Source organism: Eublepharis macularius, chromosome 7 (genome assembly GCF_028583425.1).
Source record: "Eublepharis macularius isolate TG4126 chromosome 7, MPM_Emac_v1.0, whole genome shotgun sequence".
NCBI classification, from domain to species: Eukaryota; Metazoa; Chordata; class Lepidosauria; order Squamata; family Eublepharidae; genus Eublepharis; species Eublepharis macularius.
Window position 1 is genome coordinate 133,946,597 of NC_072796.1, and position 17,048 is coordinate 133,963,644.

The 17,048-nt window shown below is 42.7% G+C and overlaps 2 protein-coding genes across 2 annotated transcripts; one reads left to right on the plus strand and one right to left on the minus strand.

Moving 5' to 3' along the window:
• Window positions 1-2,506: 2,506 nt before the first annotated feature.
• On the plus strand, window positions 2,507-3,499 carry LOC129333987 (mas-related G-protein coupled receptor member H-like). Its single transcript, XM_054985910.1, has one exon. The coding sequence runs from the start codon at window positions 2,507-2,509 to the stop codon at window positions 3,497-3,499; it is 993 nt and encodes a 330-aa protein (XP_054841885.1).
• Window positions 3,500-11,303: 7,804 nt separating this feature from the next.
• Window positions 11,304-11,922, minus strand: LOC129333988 (proto-oncogene Mas-like). Its single transcript, XM_054985911.1, has 2 exons — window positions 11,769-11,922; window positions 11,304-11,494 (listed from the first exon to the last, which is right to left on the minus strand). The coding sequence occupies exons 1-2, from the start codon at window positions 11,920-11,922 to the stop codon at window positions 11,304-11,306; spliced, it is 345 nt and encodes a 114-aa protein (XP_054841886.1).
• Between the last annotated feature and the right edge of the window lie 5,126 nt (window positions 11,923-17,048).

Sequence of the window (17,048 nt, forward strand, 5' to 3'; positions counted from 1 at the left end):
GGAGGGGTTCTGTAAACTTTAATTAAATGGAGAGCCAAGCTGTAAGACCACAACACCCACATTTCCCATCAAAACTTGAGGGAAGCTGACAAGTGTCCAACCTGTGTCCTTCATCACTTGTAGCTTGGCTCTCACTGAGTGACTTTGGGCTAGTGACACCCTCTCAGATTAACCTACCTCACAGGGATGTTGTGAGGATAAAATAGAGGAGAAGGGAATGATGTGAGTCGCTTTGAGTGCCTGTTTGGGAAGAAAGGTGGGGTACAAATAAAGTAGACAAACAAACAAACAAATATATAAATAAAGTTATTGAGTCAATTGCACGGGATAAAATATAATTAATAACTAATGCTTATTATTTTGAATAGGAGTGTCCAAATTTGGTTAAATAAACATAATTGCTTATACAGTTATGTTTAAAATACTGACAAAAGCACAAATATTTCCAAATATTTTTCTATTAATAAAAATAATTCATTAAAAGATTCCCATGGACTTAACAGTGAACACTGTTTTGGGTGTTTATATAATTTTTAAAAATATTTTAAAATGCTATGTTTTCTTCGAGAGTGTAAGTATAAAAATATTATATAAATAAAACATTGGATGAATGAAATTCAGCCAGATAAGGGTGACATTGTGATGGTGCTACTATTGGTTCTGTCTTCACTGACAGAATCTTTTTTGTTTGCTACTGTTTCGTTTTCCAAAATGTCAATTATATATATGAGTGAATGTTCCTCACTCCTTTACTTTTCATATTAGTTTATATTACTGATCCTGCTTTTCACTGCTTGTTCATGAATTTGTCCGTATTGTGTGTATACATTTATGCTTTTAAAGAGATATTTATTCATGCATCCATTATATGTAGAATAAGTGTAGGATGCAAAATGCAATTGTATTGATGCTAATTAGCCCTGAAAGGAGCGTACATTTCAGGGGGGGGGGAATCACTGCATGAATTTAGAAAGTGGTGAAAAAATAAAAATAAAAACCATCTCTCTATTATTTGTACAAGAAAGACACCAAATTCCAATGGGTAAGTTGGGTAGCTCAACACCAGCCAAACATTTTGCCTTCCCAGCAAGCATCACCTGTATCTTATCTGGATTAAGCTTCACTTTGTTTACCCTCAGTCACTTAACCACAGTCTCAAGACACCAGCTGAAGATCTTCACAACTGCCTCCAGAGGCTTGGACAACAAGATATAAAGCTGAGTCAGTGTCATTGGCATATTGGTGACAATCCACTCCAAATCTCCCAATGTTTTTGGCCTAAAGTCTTATATTGAGATTAAAGGACATTAAGGGAAATAAATGGATGCTTGGGGTCAGGGCTTTTTTTCTGGGAAAAGAGGTGGTGGAATTCAGTGGGTTGGAGAAAATGGTTGCGGAGGACAATCTAAACTCCCCTCTGTCTGAAGATCAGGAGACGGGGCCACCAGCCATGTGATCATTTTTAAGAGGTTCTGGACCTCTGTTCTACCACGTTCCGGCTGAAAAAAAGCCCTGCTTGGGGTGACCAACACCTCAGTTCCCACCAAGCTGTCTCTGTTCTGCTATAGTAACTCTTTGTTCCCACCAACAAGAAAAGAATAAAAAAAACAGTGGCCTCCTCTTTTTGTCTCAAACATTGATAGTAGCCAATTCATCAAAATATTATGGTTGCTGCTGAAGGATCCAATAATATCAATAATTATCTAAATGTAAGCCAATACTATCAACAAAAGCAAGCAGAGTTGCTTCAGACCCAAATCCCAGCCTAAAGCAAGACTGAAATGGGTCAAGGGCAGAAGTTTCATTCAAAAATTCCTGCAGTTGTTCTTCCACAACGCACTTAATAACCAAGCACCAAAAGGGAAGAATGGACACAGTTCAATAATTGCACACATCCATTTTTACTGGTTTCAAATGTTAGGTTTAGGTACATGTTCTTGGGAGACAAAAAGTTAATATTTATCATCAAGTGATCCTGTCTAGACACTGAAGATGAATTGGGGGTGAGCAGGGGTCATTTCATAGAAAAGGAGCTGGAGGAATTCATTAGCATAACTCATTAGCATATGCCACACCCCCTGACATCACCTATCCTGGCTGTTTTGGACCCAATCCTGGCCATTCAGGGCCGAAATTGAGCCCAAAATGGCAAAAGGGGGCCGAAAATGGTTGAAAAGGGGCCTAAAATGGTCAGGATCAGGCCGCTGATGAGTGGGAGAGTGATCCACCACCCATCAGAGGCCAGATCCAGGATGTTTCAGCCCCAATCCAGGCCAAAACGGGCCCCAAATGGCCGAGAGTCAGGTGGGTGGGGCCACCTGACATGTGACCTCTTTAGGGACCTGCCAGAACTGCGTTCCTGTGTGTTACCCCTCTAAATGAGCCCTGGCGGTGAGGTACAGAAACCCTTCTTCCAATTTCACTTCTTCCTTGTTAAACTCAAACCCAGGGTAATTTACTTTTGTCTGGGTTTTCTCTTAATGAATTTCTTCCTCAATAGCAGGAAATGGATGACTCACTTTCTCTTTTCTCCAAGCAGGCAAACCTAACCAATCGAAGGCAAGAACTAGGAAAGCGGAAACCAAGCATCATGGGCTCGCTCAATAATACCTTTGCACAGAGCCAGAGAAGTTTCTTCCATGAAAATTTAGAAATTAGAGTCTTCTCTATCTTCACAGCGGTGGTCTGCATTTTTGGACTAGTGGGGAATGCAATCGTCATTTGGCTTCTTGGCTTCGGCATGAAGAAAAATCCTTTCACCACCTACATCCTAAACTTGGCTGTCAGTGACTTCGGAGTCCTGCTGTCCTTTCTATCTATTATACCTTTATTTATCACAGAAAACTTTTTTTCAAAGACTGTTCTTTATTGCATCTCTACTGAGCTTTTCCAGTTCACCTACAGCACTAGTCAGTTTCTACTGACAGCCATCAGTATGGACCGGTGTGTGGCTCTGCTCTTCCCAGTTTGGTATCGATTCCACCGACGGCGGAGTTCGCCTACCCTTGTCTGTGCTCTAATGTGGTTCCTCTCCTTGCTGATCACTGCAGTTTTGTGTATTTTTAACTGCACTGAGATAATTCGCTCCAATTTTCGAGTGCACTATCAGTTGATGGTGAATGCCGTGCTTTGCCCTCCACTCATGATTATCTCCTCTCTGATCCTATTCGTCAAGGTCTGTGTTACGTCGCAACAGCATTTGCACAGAAAAGTATTGATGGTCCTCCTTCTTTCTCTCCTTTTCTTTCTCCTTTTTGCTTTACCGCTGAATGTCCTTTACATCGTTCATGACCTTTGCGGCTATCCTTCATATGTAGAATATTGTGGATTCCTCTTTGCTTGTCTAAATAGCAGCATTAACCCAATAATTTATTTTCTCGTTGGGAGGCAAAGGAATTGTCAGTCTAATAAAAGCATGAAGGTCATCCTTCAGAGGATTTTCGGGGAGGAAGAACATCAGGAGAAAGAAACGGTGTCAACGCTTCAAACCCAGATGTGATACCTTCACGAGGACCCGAAGTGTTCTTAGATGAGCTCGCATTCATTTGAACGACTGTGTAAAAAAAAGTGTTAGCGTCTTTTGGCTTCTGTTAGGTTTATTAATACAGATTCTATCATGAGAATGTATGGAGATGGTCTCTCGTTGCCTTTGAAGAGGAGTGCTGCCGTGATAGAAGGCTATGTGTTGTATTGGAGGGATGGAGTTACTGCAACCCACATTTTAGTAATCCCTCATCATCACTGCGTGCAGCCATTAGCAAAAGTAATTCATTTCATGAAGTTTTAACAAGAAACCTGGTGGAACTCTCTGTTGAGAGCCAGTTTGGTGAAGTGGTTAAGAATGCAGGACTCTAATCTGGAGAACTGGGTTTGATTCCCCACTCCTCCACTTGAAGCCAGTGGAGTGACACAGCTCTCTCAGAGCTCATTCAGTACCACCCATCTCACAGGATTTTTTGTTGTGGGGTAATAATAACATACTTTGTAAATCACTCAGAGTGGGCATTAAATTTTCCTGAAGGGTGGTATCTAAATTGAATGTTGTAGTAGTTGTTGTTATCTGGGCCCACCAAGATCTTATATCCTTTCGGCAGGCCTGTCAGACAGAGATGTTCCACCAGGCATATGGTTGAGGCCTGTCTTAGGTTGCTTGGAAGCCTTCCTACCGGTCTCCTGCCAGGAAGGCATCTTCCCCCTTACATATGAAATCACTGAAATGATATCAACTGCACCTCACTCCTCCTTTTTGTTTTTGTTTATATTGTGACTGGGGAGAATGGAGGGGGCCACCAGCTGAGACTTTGATTGTATATGTATTGTCGTCTTTTGTTTTAAATGTATTTAAATGTTTTATATTTGTACTAATTATATTATTGTACCCTGCCCTGAGCCCACTCACAGGGAGGGAGGGCTAAAAATCAATTGATCGAACGAACAAACGAACGAACGAATGAACAAACGAACAAACAAACAAAAACAAAAGGGCCTCCCTCCAAAATCCATCACACTTTGTTTTGGCCTGTTGTTCTGCAAAATGATTTGAAAATATATCCAAATAGACACCATTCATGAGTTCAGCAGACGGTAAAAATAAGTTATTACTAGCCAGCAGCCCCTTTGAATGTTATGGTGCCCCTGTGAATTGGCTATTCTGTAAGGTGCCTCAAGAAATTTTATTTGGCCACTGTGGCTGGGATGATATGCAGAGTTAACAATGAAGCTTCCTCACTGATTTGGGTGTAGAGTAGAGATGGCCACAGAACAAAAAAACAGAAAATGCTCTGTGGTTTGTTAATTTCCATGGAACACGGAACACGAACTTAACAAACTCACCCAATTTCTGAACCAGTTCGAGGTACAGGGTTTGGGGTGGCAGGACAGCCCCCTTCATGCTCAGAGAAAAAAGCACCCTTTTTCCAAACCCCCCCCCCAGTCCCCAGTGAGTAAGTAAAACAAGAAAGCAAGAGAAAAGAAAAAAGGCTTTTCATGTCCTTTTCCAGCAGCCAGAAATGCAGGCCAAAGATCCAAGTTCCAGTTCCAATCCCAACACCACAGCCAGCCACCAAGCTCTCATCCCTCTCCCACTCTAGAGAAACTGAAACCAGGAATCACACGGCTTCCCCTATTTATGGAAAAAGCCAAGAGATTGAACAACACAGGAGCACTCTGGTTGGCAGAAAAACCTGCCTAACATGGTTTTGGAAGGAAGAGATTGGTGTTACCATGGCTGCTGAAGGCCCATCTCCTCAGTTGCCTTGGAGATTCTAACCCTCCCTCCCTTTTCCTGGCTGGATAGGCCAGAGTGGGAGCTCTCTAGTGGGCAGGGGCAGCTTCCAATCAAACCTGGAGGCCTCAGATTGGGGGCAAGCTAAAGACTGCCACCATTGCCTGGGTGGAGGAGTATTTGGCGCTAAAAGTGTCCAAAGCAGCAAAGGAACGGTAAGAAAAGTTTGTTTGGTTCGGAAAAACGCGGTCCCATGGAACACATGGTTCTTTGACTACAAACTGGCCGTTCCATACGGAATTTTGTTCCATAGTTCGTTTTGTGCCCATCTCTAGTGTAGAGCATCAAAGTGAAGCTACTCTTCTCTTGAAGAGCAAGATTCAAGTCCAGTGGCACCTTAAAGACCAACAAGATTTTGAAGGTATAAGCTGTTGAGAATCAAAGCTCCCTTCATCAGACTGTATTAAGGTGCTACTGGACATGAGCATGGCTACCTACCTGAAACTATCCCCTTCTGAAGAAGTCCTTCCTCATCTCCCAATAGAGTTCATCTTCTCTGAGACCCGAGGAGTGCATGTCTATGCAGCATGCCTAGCTGTGCTGAGAGATAGCAGTTCAGTGGGAGAAGGCTTGACCAACTAATGCCTAGAATGTGAGTGCAAATTAAACAGGCTGACACCTCGTTGTTGTTGTTTAAATGCAAAGAATAACATTCACATTTGGTCAATTCTGCTGAAAAACCCAGTGTATGCTGCTTATTCAATGTGAATGCAAATAGGCCTACTGCAAGGAAATGCGCAAACAATTTAGTACTTACAGCTAAACTCTATGCACATTTATTGAGTCCTACTATGCTCAATGGCACTTATTTATAAGAGTGTTGAGAACAGCCGTATTGGTTTCTCCCCATCCCAGATGTTAGCTGAAGGGGTGTGTACTAGAAAAAAAAAATCAGTTGCTTTGGTTCAGTAATATTGAACTAGAGAAAAAAAATCAATATTCCCCAAATAGCGAATTCATTATTCTGTTTGCAGAGCAAATTCAGTGAAATTTAGCCGTTGTTTTTTATGGGAAACTGAATTTGATGCTACCGGTGGCCTGCGGGGGGTGGGGGGGGAGTCATTTTTGGACAGAATTTCACCAAATTTTCAGGGGACCTACTCCAAACTGTCCTCTAAGTACCCCCACAAAGAAGATGCCCTCAACCAACTCCAAAAGAGTCCAGTAGCACCTTTAAGACTAACCAATTTTATTATAGCATAAGCTTTCGAGAATCAAGTTCTCTTCATCAGATGCCTGATGTTTTGATCAGGCATCTGATGAAGAGAACTTGATTCTCGAAAGCTTATGCTATAATAAAATTGGTTAGTCTTAAAGGTGCTACTGGACTCTTTTTGATTTTGCTACTACAGACTAACACGGCTAACTCCTCTGGATCTATCAACCAACTCCAAACTCCATTATTCTCCAATTCTCCATTGTACTGTAGATGCTTCCTGCCTCTGTGTCAATAATTACATTGCAGATACACAAATGTGGTTGGGAACTCAAGCTTGGGAAATTCCTGGAAATTTGAAGGAAGAAATTTGCAGGCATTTGGGCTTGTGGAAGGCAACCTATCGCTGGTGCTATCATTCCCCACCTCCAAAAAGGAGAAGGTGAAGCTCCCTCTCCATAAGTAACAGAGTGGATTCCCCCTCTCCCCAAACAGAGTACAGTTATATTTTCCACGTGTTGAAGCTGCAAACCATGTGGCCCTCTTTGTGCTGCAAGGGGGGGGGCAGTTTACTTTTTCTTGTTTTGTTGTATCCCCCCCTTCTCATTTGGGGAACTGCCTTGCCTGCCCCACCTCACCCACCTCCTCAATGCTGGCAACCTGTTCAGGTTCCTACTTGGGAAAAAGCAGACAGCTTCTCTCTTTCTCTCTCTCAGTGGGAAGCAGCTGCAAAAAAGAATGGCGGGGGCACAGAATGGGGATGAGGGATCCCTTCTCCCATCCTCCTCCCCACTCACCTGGCCAGTGGGAGAGAAACGCAAGGGAATAGGCCACCCCAGGGGCACTCCCATGCTTTGCAGTGGCCCGATCTCCTGATTTCAGGGGATATATATGTTTTCTCCTGCTTCATATTGTTATAAGGAGGTGAGCTAAATAGCCATGATTATCAGACTGGCTAAGCCATAACTCGGGATGGCAGGGATAGCGGGGATGAACTGAAAAGCACCCTGGGACATCACGCAATGATCATTCATTCTACAGTAGGGTGAGTTAGCACGGTCCCTCTGGTTGGACCGGAAACAACGTGTTAAAATTAAAGCAAAAGAGTTTTGGGGTAAACATTAGGAAGAACTTCCTGACAGTTAGAGCAGTCCCTCAGTGGAACAGGCTTCCTCAGGAGGTGGTGGGCTCTCCTTCTTTGGAGGGTTTTAAGCAAAGGCAAGATGGCCATCTGACAACAATATTGATTCTATAAACCCAGGCTGCTCATGAGAAGAATTGCAGGAGGGATTACATCAGTGCTTAGTTCTCATGGCCCCTTATTACATGCCCAGGGTAAGGCTGATCACCACTTGGGGGTCAGGAGGCAATTTTCCCCAGGCCAGTTCAGCTAGGGATCCTTATGGTGTTTTGCCATCTTCTGGGCATGGAGCAGGGGTCACCAGGGTGTGTGTGTGTGTGGGGGGGGGGGTAGTTGTGAATTTCCTGCATTGTGCAAGGGGTTGGACTAGATGACCCTGGAGGTCCCATCCAGTCATTTGATTCTGTGATTCTATGAGTTGGGAGGGAGCACTAGCCACACCTTTGTTGTCTGTGTGGCATATTGTGTGAGGAGAATGAGGCTCAGTGCTTGTTTGCACTGTCTTCTGGGTAGGTGAGGAGAAACGTAGCCAGCATCACTCACTGGCTGCCTTTGGAGTTAGGGTCACGTTGCTCTCATGGTGGCAGCTATGGGCTTCCTGGTTCACACTACCCTTAAATATTGATACAACATATGATGAAGAGCAGCCACTATAATAAGGAAGTGAAATCCACCCTTTTAATTTACACTATATGAATGTGGAGGTTTCCAAAAAAAATAACAGACTAACTTCTTATCACTTGTACATCATGTACATCTTGTTGCAGGAACATTGCTAGTCTGGCTCACCCAATACATGTTTTGTAGGTAATTCTTGGAGTTGTGCCTTACTGTTAGAAAGATATGTCTTGTTTTCCCCTCGGGAAATTCTTTTGGACACATGAAGCTGCCTTATACTGATTTAGATTGTTGGTCCATACCTGAAAAGATTTAGCAACAAATCACCAGTCAGTCCCCGAGCATTTAGAAAAGATAGTTGTGGTTACTAAGGGCCAGCATGAGTTCTTCAAGAACAAGTCATGTCAGACCAATCTTAGCTCCTTTTTGGAGAGAGTTACCACTTCAGTGGATTAGAGAAATGCTGCGGACATAGTTTATCTTAATTTCAGTAAGGCTCTTGATAAAGTTCGACATGATATTCTTGTTGACAAATTGGCAAAATGTAGCTTGGATCCTACTACTGTTAGGTGGATTTGTAACTAGTTGATAGATTGCACCCCAAGAGTACTTGTAAATGGTTTTTCATTCTCCTGGAGAGGAGTGACAAATGGAGCGCCTTAGGTCTCTGTCCGGGGCCTTGTGTTATTCAACATCTTTGTAAATGACTTGGAATAAGGAAAAGAGAGGGTGCACATTAAATTTGCAGATGATACTAAATTGGGAGGGGTAGTAAATATTGTAGAAGATAGGATCTAGATTCAAGTTGATCTTGACTGGCTGGAATGTTAGAGATTATGGTATTTTATATATTTAGTTTAGTAATTTAGCAGAGTAACATATAGCAGAGTAATTTAGTCAGAAGTGTTTAAACCCTTACAAACGTGCATTAATTAATCCTCAGACAAAATTCATAGAAAGATAGAACCTACAGTTTATTGTAGCAGATTTCTCCATAGCAATATCTTCTGGTAATAACAAGGGAAAGATCCTATCTAAAGAGTTACATTCTCTAGGCTAATACCACGGCCTGAAACTAGACAGCGAGGTTGTAGGTGCAGGTTTGTGGACAAAGAGAAGGGCTCCATGAGGAGCATGGTGGCTTTACATCTTTTCTCTTGGAAGAGCATGAGGGAAGGTGTGAAATCTCCCAAGAGGCATAGAGGCAAGAGAGGAGGAGTCAGTAGGCGTTCCCACCTTAGACAAGAGAGTGGCAGATTGCTAGACTTATACATTACATTCAAAGAGACATGCAGCGGTCCCCAGTGTCCAAAGGCAGGCTGAGTCGCCTATTCCAACATGGAAAACTAGGCTAAAACTAACAAAATGAATGGTGTATAAAGTGTGCTACTTTTTTGCACCTAGGAGTAGGTTAAGAAGGTTTAGGAAGACATTAACTGTCTCTGAGCATCTACAGAGTGAAATTCTAGAATTTTGCAGAACATCTTCTTTCTCCTCTCTCTGAATTTCTGCTTTGATGGAATTTTTTAGAAACTGACTCCAAATTTCTAAAAAGAGGAAAGAAAAGAGATTATTGGATTTCAGGGGGAAAGTGGGTATAGCGGACGTAAGAACATTTCTCTTAACGGCCCTAGTGGCTTATAGAAACTGATTGCTGAGTCCCAGGTTTAATCCCTGGTATATCTAGTTAAAAGGAATACAAGGTAGGCCATGAGAAAAACCTCTGCCTGAGATCCTGGAGAGCTGCAGCCAGTTTGAATAGTCAGTACGGACCTTAGAAACATAGAGCTGCAAAGGACATCAAGGGACATCTAGTCCAATCCCCTGCACAGTGCAACAAATCCACAGCTACCTCCCCCCTTACTTCACCCAATGACTCCTGCTCTGTGACCAGAGGAAGGGGGAAATACCTTCATAATACACAGCCAATATGGTCTGGAAGAAAACTCTTTCTTGACTCCAAAGTGGTGACTGGCATTACCTTGAGCATGTAAGTAAGGGCCACGAGAGCCTAGCACTGGTCCATGGCTTCGTATAATCTATCTCCTGATCTGCATACATTCATATCAAATCATACAATCAGGATTGCTGTCAGGTGGCCATCTAGTCTCTTCATAAATATCTCCCAAGGAAGGAGGGAGCCTGTTCCACTGAGGGACTACTCTGTCAGGAAGTTCTTCCTGATGTTATTCTAGCTGTGCAGAGAGAGACTTAGTTCGTGGTCTGTAAAATCACCCCCTCTTTGTTCAGTCTGCTTGAACCACTGCTGAGTTCCTTTCCAATAATGATAATAATATTAGATACTTCCCTTCAGAACAACTTAACTCCCACTCAGAGCAGTTTGCAAAGTATGTTATTATTATCCCCACAACAACAAACACCCTGTGAGTTGAGTGGGGCTGATAGAGCTGTGACTGATTCAAGGTCACCTAGCTGGCTTCAAGTGGAGGAGTGGGGAATCAAACCCGGGTCTCCAGATTAGAGTCCTGTGCTCTAAACCACTATACCAAACAGGCTCAACCAAGGGACAACTGACAATTTGGGTATTTTGGTTATTGGTTATTGAAGACGGGTGCTAATAGGATATCAGGTGGAGTTATTCTGCTGATTGAGAATTTGATTTGGTTATTGTACTGTACAGGACACATGACTACATGTATGAAGGCAGTTTATATTGAATCAGACCATTTGTTTAATTAAGTTACTATTGTCTACACAGACTGGTAGCCACTCTCTTGCTCTCACATTGTGGCATAGGTCTCCAACTTTGAGCACTTTCCTATCACCTACTACCCGATCTTTAAATGGAGATGCCAAGGATTGAACTTGGGACCTATTGCATGCAAAGCAGATGGTCTAACATCAAGATATTATCTTAATGTTGGTTTATCATGGCCTTTGTGTGAGAGATCCCTATGAATTACAGGATAAGTCCTTGATTGGCATGTATTGAAGAGGGAAGGGGGCTAAGCAGGGATGTGATGCCATCGAGAGCATCCCCCCCAAGTTGTAATTTTCTACATGGGAAATGATCTCTCTCGTTTGGAGATCAGTTCCAATTTTGGAAGAACTTCAAGTCCTTCAAGCAAGCAAGAAGCATTTGGCTACTCTGAAGGAATAGCTGTCTGAGCTGTGGTACCTTTTTCCTCTCTATACTCTTTCTCCTCCTTGAAAGCCCTTTGGAGTATGACCTTCAGGTTCTCTCTTCTTTGAGCCCCCTTCTTTCTCCCAACCATGTAATAGATCATGGGGTTGACACAGCTGTTTAGAAAGGCACATAAGCAGCAAAAGGGTGCTATAAAGTGATATTTAAAATTAGAAAAATAATTGACTGTGCGAATAGCACTCAATGGGAATGCGAAGATTAGGAAAAAAAGGAGATTATATAAGATGATGGTTAAAAGCCTTCCCTTCTGAGGCTGTTGTAATTTACAAAATACTTTAAACCACAGAATTGCAATGGAGACAGTGACAAGAGGGAGGCAAAGAAATGAACTCACAATGAACGGGTAGAAAAAAAAATTCCTGTCCAATTATAAAGCACTTTAAACCATAGAGAATTGCAGAACTTGCTGTAGGCAGGCAGGTGAGAGCCCATATTAAGGCACACACCATGGTGGACCAGTGGGTCGTCCGGTGGCATCGGTACCAAATCGGGAAGAGGATGGACACACACCTGTCAATGCTGATGGCTGTCAATAGAAGCTGGCTAGTAACATACATGAATGAAGTAGATATTGCAGCTATTTCATTCGGAAGGGAAAAGTCACTGTGGATCAGTATTAAAATCCAACGCAGACATCCAAAGAGAAGGACCCCAAAGTCAGCAACAGCCAAGTTGAGGATGTATGTAGTGAAAGGGCTCCTTTTAATGTGGAAACCCAGAAGGCGGATGACATTTCCATTCCCGAGAAGACCAAAAATACAAATGCACAACATGAAGATGTAGATGATACAGACGGGATTAAAATACTGCTTCGGTCTTTCACTGGAGCTATTATTAATCAATGTCCAAGTATGATAGTTTATATCATAATATTGTAGTCCATCTTGCAAAGGAGAACAGAATGTCTTGCTGAAATTGGTCATTGCACACAATCTCTCTTTTTGTTAGAAGAAACGGCCCTGGTAAGAGAAAAAAGAGAAGTATTTTCTTATTCCAAGTAGATTATCAAAATGCAGCTATAGTTTCTGCCTTGGATTGTTCATCTCATGCATGGAATCATTTCCAAAAAAGATTGATATGGCTGGACTAAGTTGAAGTGGCAATCCTTGCCATCTTGGTGTAGTGGTTAAGAGCGGCAGGACTCTAATCTGGAGAACCGGGATTGATTCTCCACTTGAAGCTAGCTGGGTGACCTTGGATCAGTCACAGTCCTCTTAGAGCTCTCTCAGCGCTACCCACCTCAAAAGTTGATTGTTGCGGGCATAATAATAACATACTTTGTAAACCGCTCTGAGTGGGAGTTAAGTTGAAGGACGGTATATAAATTGAATGTTATTGTTATTGTATTGTTATTGTATTGTTATTGTATTGTTATTGTATTATTATTTTGTGAATTTTTCAAACAGGTGGTCAAAAATTTACATCTTATACTGTAATCACCAAGCTATCTCCAGGACAGAAGTGCTTACACAGTTATATGTACAAATGACATTTCACAGAAAACATGAATTTGTATACATGACTTCAGATTTTCTGCCCCCCTCAGATTTTTCTGTCTATCAGGATGATATCCTCAGGGATTATACACTACATTGAAAGGAGCTACAGTTCCACATTTCAGCAAAATAGGAGAGTTTCTACTCTAAAGGCAGAACACTTTGCCATCACATCCAGTAGGTATAGAATTCTCAAGGAGATCTCACCCCAGGCATAATTCATAACGAACTATAGAAAGACAGTAGAAAAGGTTTTCATCTTCTAAGCCATAAATGTTTTGCTTTTCAGAACTCTTTGTTTGACAGTAGGTATAAAGTCACCATCCTACTATTTAATAGAGTAAGTATATTCAAGACAACTCACTTCCTACCTTTCCAAGCCTCCAGAGGGTGCTGCCACGGTGGGAAACCCAAGCTGGGATCAGGAGCAGAGCAGGTGACAAATGCCCACCCCTCGCTTTCACATGGCCTGGATCAAGAGTGGAGCAGGTGGCAATGCCTGCCCCCTGCCTTCACTCGGCTGGGATCAGATGGCAATGCCCACCCTCCACCTTCACAAAGCTGGCATCATGAGTGGAGAAGGTGGCAAGGCCCAGCCTGCCTTCACCTGGCTGGGATCAAGTGCAGAGCAGGTGGCAATTCCCGCCTGCCGTCTTCATCCAGCCAAGATCAGGTGCGGAGCAGGTGGCAATGTCTGCCCCCCCACCTTCATCCAGCTGGTATCAGGCATGGAGCATGTGGCAACGTGTACCCCCTGCCTTCACTCGACTGGGAGCAGGCACGGAGCAGGTAGCAATTTCCACTCCCACCTTCACACAGCCGGGATCAGGAGTGGAACAGGTGGCAATTCCCACTCTCTGCCTTCACCCAGCCGGGATCAGGAGCAAAAACAAGGGGGAAAGGGCTCCTCTGGATCCAAAAACTATCTAGTCACAAAAAAACCAGAGGTGGAATAAATTTATACAATCATGAATAAATAAATATGTTTATATATTATTTATCTGTGAAAAATGCTAAGTGCCAAAGTTCTATGTTTATAAATAACTAGAAATATGTTTAAAATCACGATAAATATCATACAAAAGTTTCCTATAAATTGATCATATATATATATATATATATATATATATATATATATATATATATATGTAAATCCAATCAGTATAGAGATGCCACAAAAGAAACCTGTTAGATAATCATAACTCCCAAGGAATATAGTCCTTATTGATTTGTTCCATTTGTATCTCTTGCAGGTGATATAGAATCCTGAGATGGAATATCTGAAGACAACATGTTCTAGTGGCTGTTGCTGAAAATCAGCTTGTAGCTGTATAGCCCGACGGGTTCCGCCAGCTTGTCTCATCCCATTTTGATCATATGCTTTCTCAAAGGCTCATATTCAACATAACATATACTATAAATTAAATTATAATAAACTAATGCAGCAAAATAACTGTCAATATTGTCTTCTTTTTAATATTGTCTTCTTTTTTCCCTTTTACTTACTTCTTTTTACTTTTTCTTTTTACTTACAAGATTACATTAAGATCCATTATACCTCTGGGCTATTTTTTTTTTGGTTACTAGATGGGATCAGGAGCAAAGCAGGTAGCAATGCCTGCCCCCCTGCTTTCACCCAGCCAGAATCAGGAGTAAAGCAAGTGGCAATGCCTGCCCCGGCCTTCACCCGACCGGGAGCAGACACAGAGCAGTAGCAATTTCCACCCCTTCACACAGCCGGGATTAGGAGCAGAGCAAGTGGCAATGCCTGCCCCCCACGATCACCCGGCTGGAATTAGGAGTGGAGCAGGTGGCAATGTCCACCTTCCACTTTTACACAGTTGGGATCAGAAGTGGAGCAAGTGTCAACGTTCACCCCTCTTCACTCGGCCGCCCCCGCCTTCACTCGGCTGGGATCAGGAGCAGAGCATGTGGCAATGCTTGCTCTCCACCTTCCTCCAGCTGGTTTCAGGAGTGGAGCAAGGGCCAATGCTCACCCACCACCTTCACATGGCTGGGATCAGGAGCAGAGCAGGTGGCAATGCCAGCCCCTGCCTTCAACCAGCCAGGATCAGGAGCAGAACAGGTGGCAATCCTTCCTCCATCTTCACCTGGCCAGGATCAGGAGCGGAGCAGGTGGCAATGCCCACCCCCAACCTTCACCCTACCAGAATCAAGAGGGGAGCAGGTAGCAATGCCTTCTCCCCCTTCACCTGGCTGGGATCAGGTGCGGAGGAGGAGGCAATGCCCATCTGCCCCCCTTCTCTTTCTAGAACCCCTTGTATTTTTTCCCACAATGGGCTTTGTTGGTAGGTAAATATATTACCAAACAACTCAGTGGACAAACCACAACTGGAGGGAAAACAATGCAAGGATACCACAGTCAATAAATATAAAGTGTATTCCAGTGAAAAGTGACTAGTGCTTCTGATAAATACTTAAATACTTCTAATAAATAGTAATACAAATATAAGACTCCAATAACCATGAATAATTAACAAGATCGTCCAACAATAATGTCAGCCACATACAAAAATACATTACAGTCTCTCTAAGATTAAATAGATGTCTTCTCTTCTTTCCTTATGTTGACTCTGATGCCAAAAGAGGATGCTCAAAATAAGGCTGGTATTCCACAGGTAAGGATTTCAATAGTCCACTGACACTACTAGTGTATTCTCTCTCAGTTATTAGATAGGGGCCGTGCAAAAAAAGGAAGGACACAAAGGATCCCCTATTCAAAATGGGTAGAAATTCCATGGGTAGGTTATTCAATCATTCTCTACTCTTGTATTTTCTTTCTGATTTCAGTCTTGTGTCCGATTAGAGTCTTCTGTCCTTCCCTATGCTAACTATCTGACTAAACAAAGAGAACAATTTAACTCTTTCATAATTAGAAGTAGAACACTTATAATAATATTAACAACAACAACAACAACAACATTTGATTAATATACCATCTTTCAGGACAGGTTAAAAAAAAGAGCCCCGTGGCACAGAGTGGTAAGCTGTAGTACTGCAGCCCAAGCTCTGCTCATGACCTGAGTTCGATCCCGGTAGAAGCTGGGGTTCAGGTAGCCAGCTCAAGGTTGACTCAGCCTTCCATCCTTCCGAGGTCGGTAAAATGAGTACCCAGTTTCCCGGGGGTAAAGTGTAGATGACTGGAGAAGGCAATGGCAAACCACCCCATAAAAACTCTGCCAAGAAAATGTCATGAGGCGACGTCCCCCCATGGGTCAATAATGACTCAGTGCTTGCACTACCTTTACCTTTCAGGACAACTTAACACCCACTCAGAACCATCTACAAAGTATATTATTATTATCCTCACGACAATCACCCTGTGAGGTGGGTGGGGATGAGAGAGCTCTGAGAGAGCTGTGACTAGCCCAAGGTCACCCAACTGGCTTCAAGTGGAGGAGTGAGGAATCAAACCCAGTTCTCCAGATTAAAGTCCCACTGCTCTTAACCACTACACCAAACTGAAATGCTCCCCTCTGATACCTGGAGAGTTGCTGCCAGGTAGAGCAGACAGTACTGAGCATGATGAAATAATGGTCTGATTCAGTATAAAACAGCTTCAAGTGTAATCCACATGCATGTGTAATCTGCTATCAAAGATCCAGATATTTAAAGCTTACCTCTTCTGAGATGGTTCCAATCTCCAACTATCTGAGATAACTCCAGAGCTGTAAATGTGCTCTTCAAGAATCTTTTTCCAAGAAGAACTCAAGAGCAGAGAGATACAGATGGGTAATGAACAAGCAACAAGATGTGTGAGCCTTTTATGTCCCAGGAAGAGACTATGTGGTCTGCAGAAGATGATAACCAGCAAGAATGTGGCTATCTTTCTTCTCTGACTTCCTGTTGGATTTCACCCCTGATTTCTCAGGGCCAAGCTACATGACGAATGACACTTGAACGGCAAGTGTATTTCTCCCTGTTCACTTGCCCTCCACTCAATCCACTTGCCGTTCAAGTGTCATTCGTCATGTGTAGCTTGGCCCTCACTCTGTGACATTAACATCAGAGGGGATGCATTAGAAAAGATTCCAAAAAGTGCAAAAAAATCATACACTCTTATAAGCCTTTTTCTCATCTGTCTTAGTCAAAAGAACTGGTAAAAATCTACTGCCTCGTTCTATGATCCTCATGAAAGGCAAACACTGAATGTTGATTTTTGTTTT

What these genes read in the sequence shown, in the direction of transcription:
- LOC129333987 (XM_054985910.1), top strand. Translation starts at nt 2,507, where the DNA reads ATGGATGACTCACTTTCTCTTTTCTCCAAGCAGGCAAACCTAACCAAT.
- LOC129333988 (XM_054985911.1), bottom strand. Translation starts at nt 11,922, where the DNA reads ATGTATGTTACTAGCCAGCTTCTATTGACAGCCATCAGCATTGACAGG. An exon ending in CACCTGCCTGCCTACAGCAA is followed by an intron (nt 11,495 to 11,768) that starts GTTCTGCAATTC and finishes ATCACTTTATAG; the next exon opens with CACCCTTTTGCTGCTTATGT.